Below are 19,405 nucleotides of genomic sequence, written 5' to 3'. Positions count from 1 at the left end.
GGTTATTGATTTTATCCCTAAGACAACAGGTTGACAATTTATAGATGTATTTATTTTATACATAATGGCTAAAACTTTGGATCCCTAATGATAACTTTCCATTAGCAGATACCTGATTACTGGTGAAAAATGCTACATCAGCATTATTATAAGCCCACTAAGGAGGTCAGTTGATTCCACTGAGGCTCTATGTACACAGTAAATATTAAGCCTTGTGGATTATACTTAGACACACTGAACTTGAATTGTTTTTTTACTATAGCATGATACATCTCCTGGGATTACATTATACTATAAGGTTAAAGGATGGCATTTTCATATATTGAAATGATTATAAGATATGTCCTTTATTCTGATTGAATTTAGAGTAAATAGAATGACACATACCTCTTCTTTTTGAGGATGCAAAGATGATTGTGAAAGCCTAGCATTCTTTGTGGGCGAATTTTGACCTGAAATAATTGAATCTCTGGCTGACGTGTTTCCAGGAACTAGAGAGATAAAAGATAGTTTAAATATGAAATTACTGCAGGAACAAAGGTGACTCATAAGTTGCTGGCTTGGATTCTGCTGACTAAGCTGATACACTGGCTAGAATAATCACAATTAGAAATCTAAGTTAAGGAAGCTTCTCCAGAAATAAAACATCTTTTTTGGATGCTTACTGCCTAAAACTGTAACTGCTTTCCCATTGCTGCCAAAGAAAAATCTGAAATTCTTATCTTAGTCTTATGAAAGTAATGGGGCTCTTGACATTGGACTGTTTTATTTATATTCAGTCTGAAATGACAACTCACAACTTGTCCAAAGAAATAAACAAGCCATATTTTAAAATGATTTTAGGCAAAAGGCATAAAAATGATAAAAATCAGTTTGGGGATGACTTTTTTTCCACAGAAAGATGTACAATGAGCTAAAAAGAGGAAGAAGTGATTGGAATAAGGGAACCATAATGATTAAGAAAAATTCATTAATCCTTTCAAAATTAGGTAAAACAGCTTTCAAAACTATATAACAGTGAAATTATGTGCTTAACACCAGAATCATTAGTACTGTTCATAACCTTACCTCTTTCATCACTTGGTTTTTTCATTACTCCATTTCTCTATAAGACAAAATATTAAAGAGAAACTATTCATAAGTGCCAATACTTCTGGAAGAAATTTTGCCTTCTATCACATAACTAAATGGATCCAAATACTCTTTTCTATGCTTCATGCCCTAAGTTTGTCCTAAGAAGTGTATGAGGAACTGTGCATATCATTAACTTCCAAAGGTACCTTTCCCTATCTCAAACTTGGTTCAGAACTGAGCTCCCTCTATAGCAACGCACAGCTCGCTCTTCTTCCCATCCATTCTTATTTAACACCACAGTAACCCACTTGATGGACAGTGTTAAAACTTCAGAGTCACAATTCTGCCAATCCAAATCCTATGTAGCATGATATAATGCTTATTTAAAACTCTCCAGAGCCAGCCAGCGCAAGAGTAAAAATTAGTCACTCCAGATTACCGTAACATTTCCTTTGCCCTCGCCTCACTAGACAAAGCATCCCTAAGACAAGGGACTGTCTTGTCCACCTTCGCGTTCTAATGGCCTGAATTCCTTATGTTCCCAGTGACCAATCAACAACATGCACATAGATTTCTTATGCTGCCAGTTTATAGCAACATCATCATCACCACAGTTGATAATGGCTTTGGATTTGTTTTTGCTAAATTTCACAGTACATCAATAATAAAGCTAAATTGACTCTTTCGTGCCCCAGAGAGGAATCAGTTTTTGTTGCAAGAACTCATCTCCCTTAATTAATCTATACCAGGTTAGTAAAAGAGATAACACATGTAAATAAAACTTAAGAAGATGAACTAATATGATTGAAACATTTTACCTTTTGTTCTGAACTACTGTTCTGTATGTCTGTTTGATAAGCGACTGAGGATCCTGATATTTTTGAAACAGTCTTTGAGCTAATCTGAGGCTGATTAACTGTAGCTGATACTTGTCCTAGGGGTAAATGAGAAAGACATCCTTAGGCTTTGAACATTTTGTTAATTGCAACAAATTGCATTTTCTCAGACTAATTATTAAAAATTGAAATATTCATAGTAGTACTTCTGAAATAGATACACTTGACAGCCTCATTCAATCAATAACACATTGGAATTACTCAAATGAGCACTTCCCTGAATGTTTGTAAACAATCCATATTTCCCAACAGTATTGATCTGTAATTCATGTTTTCTGATACTTTACACGAATGTAACTATATAGTCTGTATACTTCTCCTTTGTCTTCATTTTGGGGGAAGTAAAGTGATTTCTTTGATGCAGCATAATGGTATGGCATGTTTCAAGTTTGTCCCATTTCACTCAGATGTACCAGACTTTGGATTCTACCATCAGTGCATGGGCATCTCAGTTCTCATTCAGCCAATTTCTGAAATGATCCTCTGTAAACTTCATGCACGAACTTATGCGCATGCGTGTGTGTGTATGTGTGTAAACACAACACATGTATATCGATTAATAGATACTCTACAGTTGTAACCAATCTATTGATCTATCAAATTATCAATGTCTTTATATCTACTTCAATTAAAGTGAATAAAACTTTTTATAAAAACTGCCTGAATATATGGTAAATATAACTTTAAGGAACCGCAAAAACTTTACAATAGTGATCACTCTATCTTAGTATCAATCATCAATAGATCATAATTTTACTTCTTTCACATATTACTGTCAATACCTAACAAAGAAAATTGTGATTGTGTGTTTATGTATTTAAAGACATACCAAAAACAAATCAAAAGTAATGATACCAACAGGTGATTCTCCAAATTGAGTAAAAATGAAAAACAAGACTGACAAGGAAAAAGAAAGGAAATAAATCAACACAGCAGAGTCTACAGATAACTATCAAATGATCAAGAAGTACAGTGCAGAATGTATGATATAAGAACACAAAATATACTGTCTCTAAAAATTCATATATCAAATCCTATATATATGTAAATTATTGTCTAATAAATTAATATAATACTAGCTTAAAGCATATTCTACAAAGAGGTTCCACATACAAATGACTTCTTCAGTTTAAGTGATTTCATAGAATTGCAACAAATTCCTGAGGGAACTGAAATTTACACAGACTTACAAAATGTTGAAGTGCAAACATTTCTGAATTCCCATTGTTTTGAATTGCCATATACACTTTATACAGTATTGGGCTTCATAAAGACATTTCTATATAGGTATATAATAGACTTTTTGCCATGATTTTCCTTTTCTTTCTCTTCCCTTTCCCAATAGTCACCTTTTCTCTTACACGGTTTCCTTTTTACACTCTTGACTTATAAAAGATTTTGTATATCTATGTAAAAGCTTGAATCTACAAAGGAGCATAAGCATTCAGCATTTCTCAGTGAGTCTCATTGAATTTGCTTCATATGATATTCTACAATTGCACATTTTTTCTGCAAATGACACAATTTTGTTTTCTTTATGACTAAATATAATTCTATTGTGTATATATAACATATTTTCTTTATTCTTCTGTTGAAGGGTAGCTATCTTGATTTCACAGTTTATCATAAATGATACTGAAGTGAACATTGATTAGCATTCTATATGACTTGTTTTAAGTTTTTAGGGTAAGCATCCACAACTGATATTTTTTCAGGTACTAATAAAAAATTAGATGTGTAGTAAGAATTTTACTGCATTCAGCACTCAGCATTCCATTCCACTATCCCATTGTCTAGAAACTTATGAAGGGGAGGAAGACTTTTTAATTTTGTGTAATCACATTTGTTAGTTCTTGTTAAGTCCTTGTCTGTGCCTACATCTTTTAAGCATTTCCCCTATTTTTCACCTAACAGTTTCAGAATTTTTACATCATTTGATATATTTGGATGGAGTTTTGGATAAGGCATGAAACAGGCTCCTAGCTTATTTGTCTATGTGTAGCTGTCTAGCTTTCCCAAAACCATTTGCTGAAGATGATATTGTTTTCTCCAATTTGCGTTTGTTTGTTTGTTTTCATCTTCGTCAAAAATCAGTTAGCTGTCTGGTAGCGTGAACATGTGGAGTCCTCTGTTTTATTCTGTTATTTTACATGTCTTTGGGGTTTTTTTGTGGCAGTGTCATATTGTTCTTGTTCCTATGTATACATTTCTACTAGTGCACTGGGGATCATTACAGAAAGTGACTTTGGAAGGAAAGGGTGTGCTTTATCTTAGCACTGTAATCCATCATTGGAGGAAGTCAAGGCAGGAGCAGAAGCAGAGCCATGGAGGGTTGCTCACTGTGCCTTCTTATCTGCCCCAGGACCCCCTGCCCAGGGCTGCCTCTGCCCCAGCTGGGCTCCATCACATCACTCATCCGTCAGGAGAATGCCTCCGTGTTTTCCCACAGGCTAAGCTAACGGGAACATCTTTCTCAACCAAAGTTCCTTCTCAGGTGAATATAGTTTGTGTCCGCTACACAAAAACCAACCACACAGGAAAGAAAAACTTGGATTCTGTTTTCCTTAGTTTTTTTTAATCAGTAAATTTCAGGGTTATTCTAAGTTTTGGCATTAAGTGCAGCTTTGAGAGTTATTACTGAAAGGAACATCATATTATTACTTATTTTCTTTTTTGGAGTTTATCAGAGTACTTCATGAGGACTCCCAGTATGGTGAGCTTAATTTGAGAACATAAAGTGACAGAGTATAAGAAATACAAAGTGCTAATTTGTCAAATGTTCACAGTAATTTAGGATCAATGCATTTAGCTTATAAACTATTTCTGAGTTTTCTAAAATCATTCTGAGAAGTTAACATGTTCTACAATGAACCTCTATCTACAATTAGTAGTAATAAATGCTGAATTTAGCTGTTCTTAGGTGGTAGTCTGATGACCAGCTGAAAACACTACCTCAGCTATAGAGAGATTAAGTTCTGAAAACAGAACACAGCATGCCACCCCCAAAACAAACCATTCATCACAACAAACCGAAGGTCGCTCTGCATTCAGCTGAAGGCCACCCCTTGCTCAACCTTACTCCCAAACCACTCCTCTAAATATTTAGTTTGTTAAAATAGTCAATTACCTGATGTTCCTTTACTTGCTTTCTGGTCACCACCAGGATAAACTACTTTTATATCATCCAACGGCTTCTTTTTCTTCTTTGTTAAAGCTTTAAAGTGGAAGAAAGGATATTATTAGTAGTGATGTTGGGTAGTGGAACTACTAAAGTTGACTGTCCTTTCCTGCTCAGGAGGAGGCAAGTCCTTGTCAACCTAAATGTGGGGAACGAAGGTGTGGAAGGCAGATAAACTGCCAAATTAACTATTTCTGAAATATGCCTTTAACTTAAAAGGCATACGTGGAGAGACTATTTCCTTTTTATTTTGGAAAGAAAGAAACATGTATTGGAACATATAGCTTCCTTTCTATAGGAATGCATGCCTGCAGAGTGACACGGATGGAGATCCACTGTCCAAAAGCACTATAGGTTTTTTTGGATTCTCTCTCTCCTCTCTCTCTCTCTTCTCTTCTCTTCTCTTCTCTTCTCTCTCTCTCTCTCTCTCTCTCTCTCTCTCTCTCTCTCTCTCTCTGTGTATGCGTGTGTGCGTCTATCTGTCTGTGTACATAAATTTCTCTTGGAGATTTTTACTTGGTAGAAGAGGATATTACTACAGTGTCATATAATTATGAAATTGATTCTTTATTCCTTCTCACCTCAATATTACAAAAATATTGACATACTGTTTTTTTTTTACTAAGGGTGATTTGATGTTTGAAGATTGCTATTTCAGGGGATGAGCTGATGCCTCAGAAGTAAAGAACACTTGTTTCTATTGTAGAAGACCTTGTTTGTTTCCCAGGACAGTCACAGAGGTAGGGTCTCCCTCCTCTAAACTCCACAGATACCGTACAGATGCCATAGTATGCATATACTGTACATAAATATACACAGAAAGAGACTCTGCACAGAAAATACATTTTTAAATTTGAAGACATTGAAAATTCACATTCCCTATTGTATGAGAAAGGGATGTCAGGATTAGAAAGCTGGTAAAGTGGTTTGTAATCTGAAGCATGGGGCTATGGGCCGTAGGAATCCTTCAAAGAGGTAAAATGAGTTAATTCTAGGAAACTTATTTAGTAGAGTTATTTTGCTCAAAATATTATGATGTACATAAATAGAAATTTAGTATTAGTGAGTAAAACTGTTATAAATCTGTAGCTATATTGAATATTGCAAGCTGCCAGTGATTCAAGAAGAGGGATCATGCAATTAAGATTATCAAGTAATACTTGATTGAACGCAAATTGAGTGTGAAAGATTAGAAAGAAACAGGGAGTAGGTGGATGTGGGCTGAGAAAATGGACACAGAGAGGCAAAATGATGAGAAATTTAATCTGTGTAATAATGGTCACTACTCCTACTTGACAGCACTATGAAGCCTTACTATGTGTTCGAATTTTGAAGGTCTTCACAGAAGTTGTTCAGTGTATGATATTCAGTTTTAGACTCTGAAAGTGTCTGTGAAAGGCTAAACAAATTGCCAAAACCATGTACAGGTCTCTAAAATTATTAAGGAGGAGTCACACAGCAGTAGTCTGGCTCCAGGACCCAGGGCAGCACAGTAGAGGAGAGCTGTCATCTTCAAGCATATAGTGTAAAACAAAATTTAGATGTTTAAATAAGACTGTTCTTCACGTGGTGATGATTGCTTGCTTGCCAATGCAACTTAAACTGAATTTGAAAGGTAGAGGTTTGGGGTCAGCAGAAGAAATTACCAGAATTAAAGAGATACAAAGATGGGTTGGGGGAAGGTAAGCAGAGTCCAACTGCAATCAGGCAATAAGGTAATGTGGTGACAAATGGAGAGTCTTGCCAAAAGTGGGACCCATAAGGGACAAGATTGAGGATGGCCATGTTCTTTTTCAATAGTATGTATCCTTAGAGCTTTAAAAAAATCTGCTTTGTTAACTAATAACTAATGGGTGTGACTTCTTGATGTTACACAAAATGCAGTTAATATGCATCGGACACAGCCATGTCATACACATTTACTTTTCCACCTTCTTCCATTCTTTCCATTTTCTTTCTTCCTTCTTTTCTTTGCAACTTTTCCTCCATCTTTATTTCCTTATTTTCCCAGGTTCCTTCTATTCTTACTAACTGACAATAAGCCAAAGTACCATGTTGATGTATGAGAACAATTACTTCATACATTAGCTATAATGTCTTAGTAGTAAAATATACATTATTTTAACTAAAGGAAAATTCATTTAAAAACAGCAAGGGAAACAAAATTTGATAAAATTATTTTCATTAAGGTGTGTGTGTGTGTGTGTGTGTGTGTGTGTGTGTGTGTGTGCGCATATCCATGTGTGATCTTCTCAACTTCAACAGAAATGTGGTAATGGTTAGTTTAGCACTCCATATAAAGTAGGTAGCAGGTACAAGTATATAAGATATTACATGGTACAGAGATCAATGCTTAGTGTCATAATATTCTCACATTCATAAGTTGTTCCATTTTGTCCTTTATATTCAAATGCATTTCTTCCCGCATCATCTTTAAAGCCAGTATCCTGCATTTTTTGTATATGATAAGCCATTTTTTTCTCTAGCATTGCTTGTTTCTAAAACATTAAAGAAAGCACAGTGATTAGTACTAATTTGACATTTGTAAACACAAAAATGATTTAATCCATGTGGTACAGTAGAAATAATTAATTATTCTTGTCTTGTGACTTAGACTATAAAACTTAGAGAGCAGAAAGGAGTCCACTTTTTATTTCTGGACAAATACTTAGGTAAAATTTACCTCAGTGAGTACTTTGGTAAAATTAATACAGCCTTTGAAATTTAACTTTTCTTTATGTGTCTCTGGGATACTACTGACCATGGACATAGCAAGAGAGATCAATGTACAGAGAGAGCCTTGCAAATGTCATAGAGCATCCCATAAGAGAAACTGTCACTTAAGATGGCATAGCGGGAGTGTCCATGAAGATGAAGCTTATATATAAGCCATAGTATAAATGCTTTAAGAATCATCCTGGCTAAAATGTTAAAATGAGCCTTGCTTTGGCAATAGGGAACAACTGTGTCAGTTAAAAACCAACACTAGCCTCAGATAATAAACCACAAAAAATCTGATTAATCAAACTGTTTCCAATAATATAAAAAGACTGAATACACAAATGTTTGGCGTCAAGCAAAGGATGCCAAGGCGTGCAAAGAAACAGGGCCCCGTGGCCAATACAAATAAATCGTGCAATTAAAACTAACCTAGAAAAGACCAAAAAAAAAAAAAGTTAGAATTCAAGCAAAGAGTATCAGTCCACTCAGCATAGTTGCATTCTGTGTGCTTGCAAAAATAATATAAGGATACTGTGGATGCAAAAGTGTTCACATGATTTAGTATGTGAGATGACAAGAAGGGGGCATTGGTAACAGATCTGACATTTTAGAGGACATTTGTATGAGTCCAGTGACAGAAACCACTTTAAAGGAGACACTGAAAAGGAAACTACCCAGACTTTGAGAGATATAGGAGACAGTTTAACACAGCTAGCATCCTGGAAAGAGGAAAGCCTATATGTACACCTGCAGTGGATTTCATTGCAAACCTCTTAGGATTCAGAATCACCAGACATACGGGCCACATAGTTGGTCTATGAGCTTGTTTACAGAAAGGTTTAACTAAGAGGAGAAGACGTATCCTAAATGTAGGCAGTGCTGTTTCAGGAGACAGAACACTGGACCCAATAAAAACGAGGATGGTGACCTGACCACAAACATTCATTTTTCTGTTCTTCCAAACTGTGGGTGCAATGTGACCAGCTGTTATGGTTCTGCAATCTCATTCCCCAGAGGCAATAAACTGTGTCCCCTCAAACTGAAAACCACAACTAACTCTTCTTTTCTTAAGTAATTTCTTGTCAGACATTTGACCACAGAGAGAAAAGTAACTAACATGAGATATAGTTAAAATATCTGAGAATGGATACCCAAAGAATTCCTAAAGTTGCTACAAATAGTGAAACCAGAGGTTCAGGAGAAACCTGACCGGAATTACAAACCGACTGAACGAGACAGCGCCACACCAATAGAGACCTAGATACTAAACAGGATTAAAAACAAGTGTAGAATTATACACAAAATTTAGACATTTTGTATCAAAATTACAAAAAAATATAATTTACAAAACAATCTGATGAAATGAATTGATTCTAGATTGATTGAACAATTAATATTTGATTTACATTATATACTTCTAAAGAGCCATAAATACAAATTCAACAAAATCATAAAAGAAAATATTTGACAAACCCACTTGATAAAACTTTTGGCAATGTACTGATAGAATTTTTAAAAACATGATGGAAAATGTGTATGAAAGTCACAGAGAACCTTATAGTTAACTGTAGTAAATGTAATTTTTTCCCCTGGAATCTACAGCAATGGCAGCTACTATGCCTACTGCAGTTTTATTATTCAAACCTACTGTAATTATTTTTTAGGTATGTATGTGTGTGTTCTATCTGTAGCTGTTTACAAAACTGTTAAAATGTTGAACATAAGGTGATATGCAGATTATACTAAATAAGACAAGCCTAATTATTCACATGAACAGTGAATCTCACACAAGACTAAGATGTATAAGGGGAAGCAAAATAAAAATAAAATATGAACTTAAATCTGTGATATTTTTATTGTGAAATAAAATACTTTAGCTTCCAATATTTTATGAGGTTTAAGTATAATGATATACTGCAATACAAATCAAACTTTGTACATTTTACATCTATATTTATAAAGAATAAATTGTCTGAAATTTAGAATTTTAGATTTACATTTTTTAACATGAAAAATCATTTACTGTTTTATTAATTGAAGAATCAGCCTACAAAATAATCTCTAAGATGTAAGATCGAGAACATGAGACAGGGCTCGTGGGTTAGGAGCACTTGCAGAGAAGCTGGGTTCAGGTCCCAGCTCTGGCACGGTGGTACACAGCCACGGGTAACTCAGGTTCCAGGGCATCTGGCTCTCTCCTGGCCTCTGCAGGCTGTAGGTTCATGCATGCGTGTAGTGCACATGAATACATGCTGCTAAGCACTCATAAACCTAAACACGTCTTTAAAATAGATACAAAAGAATGTGCTTACTTTTTTGGAGTAAATAAATGTTGATAAATATTGTATATATTGTGTGTGTGTGTCCGCTTAACAGTAAGCTGGTAAAAGGAGTCTATATGCTACAGTTTTTTAAAAAAATTCTGTTTTACATTCTAAACACAAACAACAGCATGCTATTAATCTTAAAAGACAAAACTTTTTTTTAATTAAGGAAAAATCAAAGATTTCTTTACTAAAATATGTAGTTCTCTAAAAGAATATTTTCTAAGAGTAAGATTAGGAACTAGAAGTGCCGTTTCATTGTGAAGATTAATCCGAAAGAGCACAAAACAGTGGCGTGAGGCTTCGTACAATATCAAAACGCATCAGACACGACATGGGAAAGTGTTCATGGACGGCTGGAGTGGCTTACGGCAGTTGGTACAAGGCCTATCCATGCATCTCATAAGGCTGAGGTTTGAATAATGGTCACACAGATATTTCCTTTGAAACACCATCTTTTCAAACACTCCAGGGAAGAACTTAAAGCTCACCCTACCTTTCTGTCACTCTCCTCTCGGCTTCTCCGCCTTTGCTCTTCTACTCTCTGTTCTCTCTTAACATCTTCTCCGATCTTCGTGAGAAGCAGCATCTCCTTTGCCTTCCATTCCTAGGGAGCACAGCAATGCCTGCTTAGCGCGTGCACGTTCTGTGTGCACGGCAAACGCCTTTGTCCACCAGCAAGAAATACTGGCAGGCCAAAGGCTCAACAGATAACGGGCCAGATACTTTAAAGCCACCCAGCGCTTTTTCGAATGAGCTTTCCTAACTGCACTTGTATTAAGAAAGCGTACAAGGAGCTGGGCGAGGGGGGCTGTTTTGGGCGTGAGGTCATGCTGACAAGCCTGTTAGCGTGGGTTCAATTCCCAGAGCGCTCATGGTAGGATGAAAGAACCGACTCACGCAGCGGTCAATACTTCTCCACTGCACTCTGCCACGTGCTCACATAACTTCACAATATTTAATTAAAAATAAAAAGTAGCTATGGTTAATTTTTACTAAAGATAATTTAAAAGTATTTCTTGTGCACACTGAGTTTAATGGGAAATGAAGTAATGCTTAATAACTTTTTACAGTGATCTTTAAAAACACAAATTGGTTGCCTGTGCCTGCACATTTTATGAAGTAACTTGTGCACTGTATAGATATGAAAGTGTAAAACTAAAACATTTTCAAACAGTGCAATACAGCTAAACTCACTCACAACTGGAAAAACTATACGTAGTTGTCCCTTATAATATTCAAACTTTCCTCTTACCTCTTCAATTTTTCTACGAAGGCTGAGTTTTTTTCTTGTGTACTCCCGCTGTCGCCTCTCTTCTCTGTCCATGCGCAGTAGGCGCTGCTCTTCTGCCGTGCGCTCAAGTTGCTCTAACTCTTTACTTATCATATCCAAATATCTGGGTTAGGATAAACATTATGATTGCGGGTGAATTGGGACGCTTTCTCCTTATACTCCGAATCAAACCCTGCCTTGCTTGACGTGGTTTGAACCACAGAAATGTCGCAGAGCTTTCGTAATTTGCGTTCTTGTTTTGGTTGTTTCCAATCGTTATTCTTCTGATTAGATGTACTCATAACATCTGCCTTATTTTAAATTCTTCCCATTGAGTATGTATTTGTTAGCATGGTCAAAGAAATTTTGGAGTGTAGGGCAAATTGGTTCACTGTTTTACACAGTGGGCAAATGATAACTCAGTGGCATTGGAAATCTGGACTCACCGAAACAACAGAGAAAGCAAGCAAAGCTTCAAATACCTTCACTGGAAAGACATTTTCACAACAAAGTGACAATAGGCTCTTGGTAGTAACACAAAACTCTCACCAATGGTCTGGGACAATGACAGCGGCCTGTCTTATGTCTGAGAAACAAAACTACACAGTGTAAAAGTCACATAATGTGGAGGAATGCCTTGAGTGGATTTAGTAGTTGTCAATAAAGCGCTGTTTAGCCAATCAGCTGGGCAGAAGGACAGGAAGTGGAAGGCGGGGCTTCCAGGAGAGGAGGAGGAGCCAAGAGTTGAGAGTTGAGAGTAAACAGTTGACAGAGTGAGCCGGTGGAGAGAAGCTGCCCAAGGAGCATGAGATTGGTAAGTGCTCGGGATGTAGAAGGTTATGAGGATTAGAGTAGTTTAGTTTACTGGTGCGTTTGTAGCGGTTTAGATTCTGCTCAGCACAGTGCTTGCAGCTTTGAGTTACACTTCTGTCTCATTGTGTTGTTATGTGTGTCCTAGGTCATACTGAGACGGATCAATTATTGGCTTCCTAGGCCATGCAGATATATTAACTGCAACAACATAGCATAAAACTCTCATTCTGAGAAAAGAAAAAAAGACGGGAACATCATTTTGCTTTTAGAAAGATAAATTCAGTAATGGAGTACTAATCAGTGATTATAAATGGGAACTATCTGAAAAATCTGCTGTTATTTAGAATGGTTTTGTTTTTTTTTTTTTTTCAGAGGCATTAAACTCCTGTTTTCGACTTGCACTCATTTTTTCAGACTTAATGTCAGTCTTCAAAAAACAGTTATAAAACATTACTTTTCTTTTTCAGCTGCCGCTAAAATAATTTCTCCTATACAAAGGCTCTGGGATCTGGTGCTTCCTTCACCTATCGCTTCATTAAATCTTGGGTTCTCAGAAAAGCCAACTCCCCTGGAAAAAGATCCCACCTTTAGGACAAACAATTCTTGTTCGTACCTCTCTGACTTCCCTTCCATTCTCTGTCTCATGGAGAACATTAAACACTATCTACTAATTAAAAAATAAAAGTCCTCCTCACAGTACTGTTAAGTATAATTAATTTTAGTCCACACACCATACACACACACACACGTGCACACACACACGTGCACACACACACGTGCACACACACACACACACACACACACACACACACACACACACACACACAGCTGCTATAACTTCAGTCTCACCTGTGCCTTAACAAGCGTTCTTGGTCCTTAATAGACAGTGTGTTGTCCTGTAACAACCAGTTCTGGAAGCGTGTGACGTCAGAACATTTAGGAAGTTGGCTTGTTTCTTGCAGCTTATGTAGTTGCTTTGAAATCAATTGCTATTTAAATTTAAAAATGAATGTCAGAAATGTATAATGTTTTTTACATTTCCCATAAATAAAATCATAAAAAATCATGTTTTATAAATGATAAATTGTGTGATTGCGTTTGATTCTAGTTTGAATCCATTACAAATGTGAACAGATGAACTAAAATAAGGATTTGTCTTTCTGAAAATAAAAGAAATATTTTATTGGTTCACCAATACTACATTTTTGGTCTCTATTTTCCCACTCATGTCTGTCTGTCTAGTTTTACTGACACAAGGCCTCACAACATACAGCCTATGCTGGCCGTCAGCGCACAGTGCCCCTGCTCCAGCTTTTCAGAGTGCTGGGATTGCGAATCATTCTCATTTTTCTTTAACATTCATACTTTGTAATAAAAACATTTTAAGAACACTTGCCCTATTTTGGGGTCTCTTGACTCTTAGGACAAACTTGCAGGCATTTATATATATATATCATACAGAAAGCGAGGACGGGGGAGGACAGAGGGAGAGGAAGGGAGGACGAGAGAGAAGTCTGTGGTACTCAATACTTTGATTCAAGGCTCACTATAATCTAAGAATTCTTTTTCATTTTTATGATTTTCTTGTGAATTCATGTACACACACACACAGAGTCAGCTTGATTTTTAAGTATTATGTAGGATATCATAGATGTAACAAAAGAAATCACCTGGTCAGGTGTGATGGCGCACACCTGTAATCCCAGCACTCAGGGAGGCAGAGGCAGGCAGATCTCTGAGTTGAGGCCAGATTGGTCTACAATGTGAGTCAAGGACAGCCAAGGCTACACAGAGAAACCCTGTCTCATAAAACCAAACAACCAAAACCAAACCAAACCAAACCAAACCAAACCAAACAAAAAAACAGAAATAAAGAAAGAAAGAAAAAAAGAAAAGAAAAGAAATAAAGAAATCACTTGTTTCAAACCCTGCTTTGGTTTTAGCTTTAGAATCTTCTAGTACAATAGACTGCTTCTGGTGCTGGCTGACGTGTGAGTAGCATAACTGACTTACTGAATGCTGAGTGTACTAAAGTACTTACTAAACTAACACTAAGTATAAATAATAATAAATATAATTATACTAATGATATGATCTAACTCCTTTTCCATTATTGGGCAAATGCTTCAAGTTCCAAATATTGTTAATTTTTGCTTCCAAATTTCACATACAATATTTTAATCAACAATTAAACTTCAAAATATAAGACAATATTACACACATAAGTAAAACATTCTATATATTCTATTTAAACAAACTAAATTCATAACTTACCTGTTCTCTTAAATAGTTTCTTTCAAAGTCTAATTTTAAGCTGGTAAGGTATTGCCTGTATTTATTCAGCTCCCTCAAGCTACATACAATCTAAAAACAAAAACCAAAATTGTATAAGTATTTTAAATATATAAAGATTGAACAGTCACAACAGTTGATTAGTAGAGGACAAAAAAAAAAAACCAATGACAACAATAACATTTTAATGTGAAGAATAAAAAATTATTAACAATTTTATAGGTGGTACCTCCATATTTGTAAGCAAGAAGTTTCTATCTAAAAATAAAACTTTCTGATTGCTATAATAAGAAATTTATTGTTCACAAATAATTGTAATTATTAATATAATGTGAATTAATATTAATTGGATTATGATTGTAAACACTGTTCAAATGCAATAAGAATAATCTATCAGGATGCTAACACACTTTCATACATTTCTATTTCAAGTTTTAAAAAATATAAATCACACACAAGAAAACAGTATCATTACAGACAGAAAAAGAGAACTGTGACACCTGAAAATATAAATATACCTTTGCTTCTTCTAAATAGTTGTCAAGAATCTCTTAATATTAGAGAGAAAAGGCTGAGGGAAATAATCGCATGTGAAACCTCATTGTCTCATTGTCTGATCCCTGAATATTCTGTAAAACCAGTGAAGTATCTGCTTATAGCAAAGTTAATGATGTTTCTGAAAGACAGTTCCTGGAAGGAGGTTGTGTCTGCGAAGGCTGCTCTGCTGCCTAGAGATAGGCAGTAAGGAGAGCTTGGGATGTGGCAGATCCAGAGCCCAGTTATCATTGATCTTAGGGTCTCTCTTCACTCATTCCTTGCCCACTTGTTCTGGAATTAACATTCCGTTACTCACTCACAGATAAAAGCCTTTTAAAATGTATTAACAAAAATCCCCATTTTCCTTATCAAAGGGCTAAGAATACTATTCACACAGCAACTTGGGCTTAATGGATGAGAGTTTTTTGCTTGGCTGTGCCAACTTCTCTGATTTTTCTACCAATGTATTTGAAAAGTCTCTTGATTTATGATTTTCTCTATTTGGTTATTATAAAAGCTTCATGTAGCTATTTCCACATTAGATCATGTAATTTGGAGTAATTTAAATTTGTGCTTCTGTGCTATGGCCACACATTTTTGGCTCCAGAAGAAATTATTTTTTTATTTCCTTTGAGGTAAGAGTAGTGTTTTTTCATCAAGAGATTGGCTTTCTATTAGGATAGAGAAACAAACACAACATACTATAAGTTTTCATTGACTTAAAAGAATGGAAACCGTCAACTCACTTTATTATTGCTGGTGATGTAGCCACCTTTCTTTAGTTTCCTCAGAATATCTTTGCGCCTGTAGTATGTTCGTAAGTGTGGATCATGGAGACTTTTATATTGGGTTTCCAAAAGTCGGCAGTAAGGATCACTCAGGTTGAAACCATAGGAAGGTCGAAAGAGCTGCAAACACAGATAATAAAATATCACAAATATAAATTAATGTATTTTCACTTTTAATTAACCTGTTGACATGACTAGAAAATCAAACATGCAGTTTAAATTTGAACTGGGAATATGCAAGCAACAGGAGGATTTACTCAGAAAGGCTTTCCTTCTTGTCTCTCACCCACGTGAAGTCATTTAAGCAATTGGCCTTGTGAAGTTAGTTCGTTCCCTGATGCATCACCCTCTGGCCATGAGATAAAAACAGAGAAGAAGAAAAGAAAGGGAATAGTGTATAATCTGTTTTAATAAATAAAGCCAATGCCAGGACCCTGTCTTTTCTTTCTCTCCCAGAGTGAGACATTATACTCAAAAGAAAAAAAAAAGGATAATAATAATTATTATGTTTCAATCATCTGCAAGTAAAGAAAAATAATGGAAAATCTTTCATTATAATGAAATGGAAATAATGTGCATAACTAGTAGAATTAGAACTCATGTACTAAAGACTAAGGATAAGGAATCATAGTGTCTTGGGACCTTTAACAAACCCAATGCACTTTGAGTATTACAGTCATACAAAAAGTCAATCTGTATGCCAAATTATCCAACACACTTAAATACTAGTTTTAAGGCATATGTAAAGAAAATGGGTTTTCATCCTATGTGTTAATACAAAACAACCTCTTACAATAAATAATATCATATAAATATAATTTTACCATGTAAATATAAATGTTATATAAATAACATAATAATGAAAGACAGTCAAACAATGTCTGTGCTTATCTATTTTTTACTAGTAAGGAAACACCAAAGTTATTTAATCTCATTTATCAACTAAATCATTATCAGAGTAAGGTTTTGATGTGAACTCTTAGTTAATTTTTCAAAGGGAGAATGATGATAATAGCTTGTACCAGGGCTTCTGAGGAAGAAAAGAAAGGAGGATGAGAGAAATCTGTGTGGGAATGTGCTAATGCCCTCTTTGTATTCTTTCAGCTTTAATGCTTACTAATGCAATAGCAAGCCTGGAAATGCAGGGAGAATGCGTCATGCTTGTAGGCATATAATTCAGTTCACACTATCACACAGTATTGTGCACCAATCCAGAAAGTTCTCAAGGTACCAGTTTGTGACCTCTGTTCAGTTTCCCTAAAGCTGCAAGCTCAGTTCACATCTTGAATGTTGGAAAGCTGGGAGGAATAGGGCTCTAAAAAGAACTAGGCAGCAGAATTAGTGCTTCTTATTGGAAGAAAGGGGAAGCGGAAGGGAGCAGAGCTGGGAGAGGAGCTCTTCTCATAAAACATGCCTTTGTGAAGTCTATGAGCTCTTAATGTCAAAACTTTAATAACTTTCAAAAGGCCTAATCAGAAAAGTAGATCAAATGACTATCAAAGCTTCCCAGAATGCATCCCACCACCCCTCTCAAATTAGACTATAACCTAAAGTATAATTAAATGAAAATAGGACTGGATAGGATAAGAGGTACCCATCTTATCCTGAAGGAAACAATAAGTCAAGCAAGGAGCTGGTTTCCTCTCTTAAGTGGTGACATTTGGCTAGCAACTCCTTTCAGATGCTGATGTCTAATGGTGACAAACATGTTCTCAATGTTAATTAAAGTAATCACTCAACATAAATGTATGAAGCCTTTTTCCTTCTTCAGAATCATTTGGCCAAGAATGGAGACTACTTGGGATGGGACAAACCAAACCAAACAAAAATCAAGCATTTTAAGGGAAGTAAGCAATATCACACAGTATAGTGTGAGTGATGAGTGAAATCCTTCTGCCTAAAGAAATGTGAGATACAATCAAAAGATAAATTGGTAACTGTGATGTAATTTGCAAGTGATTCTCTAGAGGGACTCAGATTAACAAGCTAGGAAAAAGAGAGAGGGAAAAAAAGAAAGAAAGAAAAAAAAAAGAGCAAACCAAGTTTGGAGACAAATTAGACCAAAAATACGGTGGCTGCTTGTTTACTGGGCATAGGACACACGGACTGGAAGACTTCCTTCTGAAGCTATGCGTAGAGGGAGAAGCTAAGACGATCCTGGGCCTCATCCTCACAGAACCAGGGCCTTTTTCCATTTGTAAGAATTATAATATTAAACATAAAAAAAATTATTTCAAAACGGCTTAAGAAAAAAAAAACTTACTGCAAGAGAGAACATTTGGCTCAAAAGAAAAAACAAAAACAACAAAAGTCTCTCCTAGAAAGGTTAGTATTGGTTAAAATTCCAGTACATAATAGCCAATAGTGATAGCTTTCCAATCAAATGAATCTAAGACTAAACTGAGTACATAGGCATGAAATTAAATGTTAATATGTTGTTCTGTAATATAAATTCGGATAGGGCTGAGGATCTAAATCCTTTTGGTCACGATTCCATAAATCGATATTGGATGAAATTGCTTTATATACAGTCTAAACAGGACCTGTGGCACCATGTCTGTTAGTACACACGCTCCTAATGTAATGTGTTATACTCTGTTAACACAAAGACAAATGAGCATAGACATTTAAGACCGTTAATGTAATTATAAGAAGTTGTCTTACCTTTTCGCTGATATTCGTAGTAAAATATACAGTATCAGTTCCTGGAATCATAGGCAGCTTGACCCCAAGGGGAAGATCCAGGAGCTGAGCGGCTCCCACCCCTGGGGGTGGGGCTTTGCGTGCCCCCTGTCGAATATAATCAGAGAATTTGTCTTTGGCTTTGACCCATACCTCACACAACAAGGGTAGAAACTCAAGAATTAAAGAGTAAGGTCCAAAAGGGCCTTGCATGGTCCCTTTCTCTAGCCAGCCTAGGGCACCCTACTATAGCCTAACAGGAGCTGGTGAAATGATTAACCCTCCCAGGCCCACGATGAATGCTTCCGGGCCAGAGACCCAGGACATCCATACCAGCCTGAGGGTACTGCACTCACATCTCCACATTGTTGACTGTCCTCAGCCACACTGCTGGAGGCTGCCTTGTTGGCGGCCACATTGGCAGTCTTGGAGCAGGCACTGAGGTACAGCTCCATGGCAGCTGGGGCCTCACGTCCTCTCCTGATGCTTCCTGGCTTCCTTTGCCTTGGTCCCTCGGTTCCGAATGACCGGTACCAGCCCCGTGTGGCCCCACGAGCTTACGTTCTGCACGGAACAGTGGAGGGTTGCGTAGGAGACGGAGGGCCTCCGAGACTTGTATTGTGACGACCTCGATCAAAAGTCTGGTTCTCTTGGAAACCCCTCACCCCTTAGACAATCCAAACAAAGTGTAACATTGTATTGGGCAGGAAGCTGAGATAAGAGAGCCAAGGTAGCTAGTATCCCCTTCACCAAAGCTCTACAGTGCTTCTATGAGCACCTAGGACCAGAGGCAAGGCTCTTCACCCATCTTCTCCAACGAAGACATT

The 19,405-nt window shown here is 36.4% G+C and overlaps 1 protein-coding gene across 1 annotated transcript in view; it reads right to left on the bottom strand.

Annotated features, from left to right (window-relative positions):
* Nucleotides 1-19,103, bottom strand: part of FSIP2 (fibrous sheath interacting protein 2) — a 61,285-nt gene extending 42,182 nt beyond the window's left edge. The window contains exons 1-12 of the mRNA XM_084798922.1: nt 18,935-19,103; nt 18,561-18,686; nt 15,855-16,016; nt 14,554-14,643; nt 13,129-13,268; nt 11,449-11,590; nt 10,690-10,800; nt 7,523-7,646; nt 5,098-5,184; nt 1,893-2,008; nt 1,069-1,105; nt 388-491 (exon numbers count right to left, since the gene is read on the bottom strand). Of these exons, the coding sequence (XP_084655048.1) occupies nt 388-491; nt 1,069-1,105; nt 1,893-2,008; nt 5,098-5,184; nt 7,523-7,646; nt 10,690-10,800; nt 11,449-11,590; nt 13,129-13,268; nt 14,554-14,643; nt 15,855-16,016; nt 18,561-18,686; nt 18,935-19,033 (1,338 nt within the window). The 5' untranslated portion in view covers nt 19,034-19,103. The remainder of the gene's footprint in view (nt 1-387; nt 492-1,068; nt 1,106-1,892; nt 2,009-5,097; nt 5,185-7,522; nt 7,647-10,689; nt 10,801-11,448; nt 11,591-13,128; nt 13,269-14,553; nt 14,644-15,854; nt 16,017-18,560; nt 18,687-18,934) is intronic.
* Nucleotides 19,104-19,405: the final 302 nt, after the last annotated feature.

The sequence above is a fragment of the Acomys minous genome, assembly GCF_964271855.1.
Source record: "Acomys minous genome assembly, chromosome: 10".
In the NCBI taxonomy this organism is placed as follows: Eukaryota; Metazoa; Chordata; class Mammalia; order Rodentia; family Muridae; genus Acomys; species Acomys minous.
This window is presented reverse-complemented; position numbering and strand designations above follow the sequence as displayed.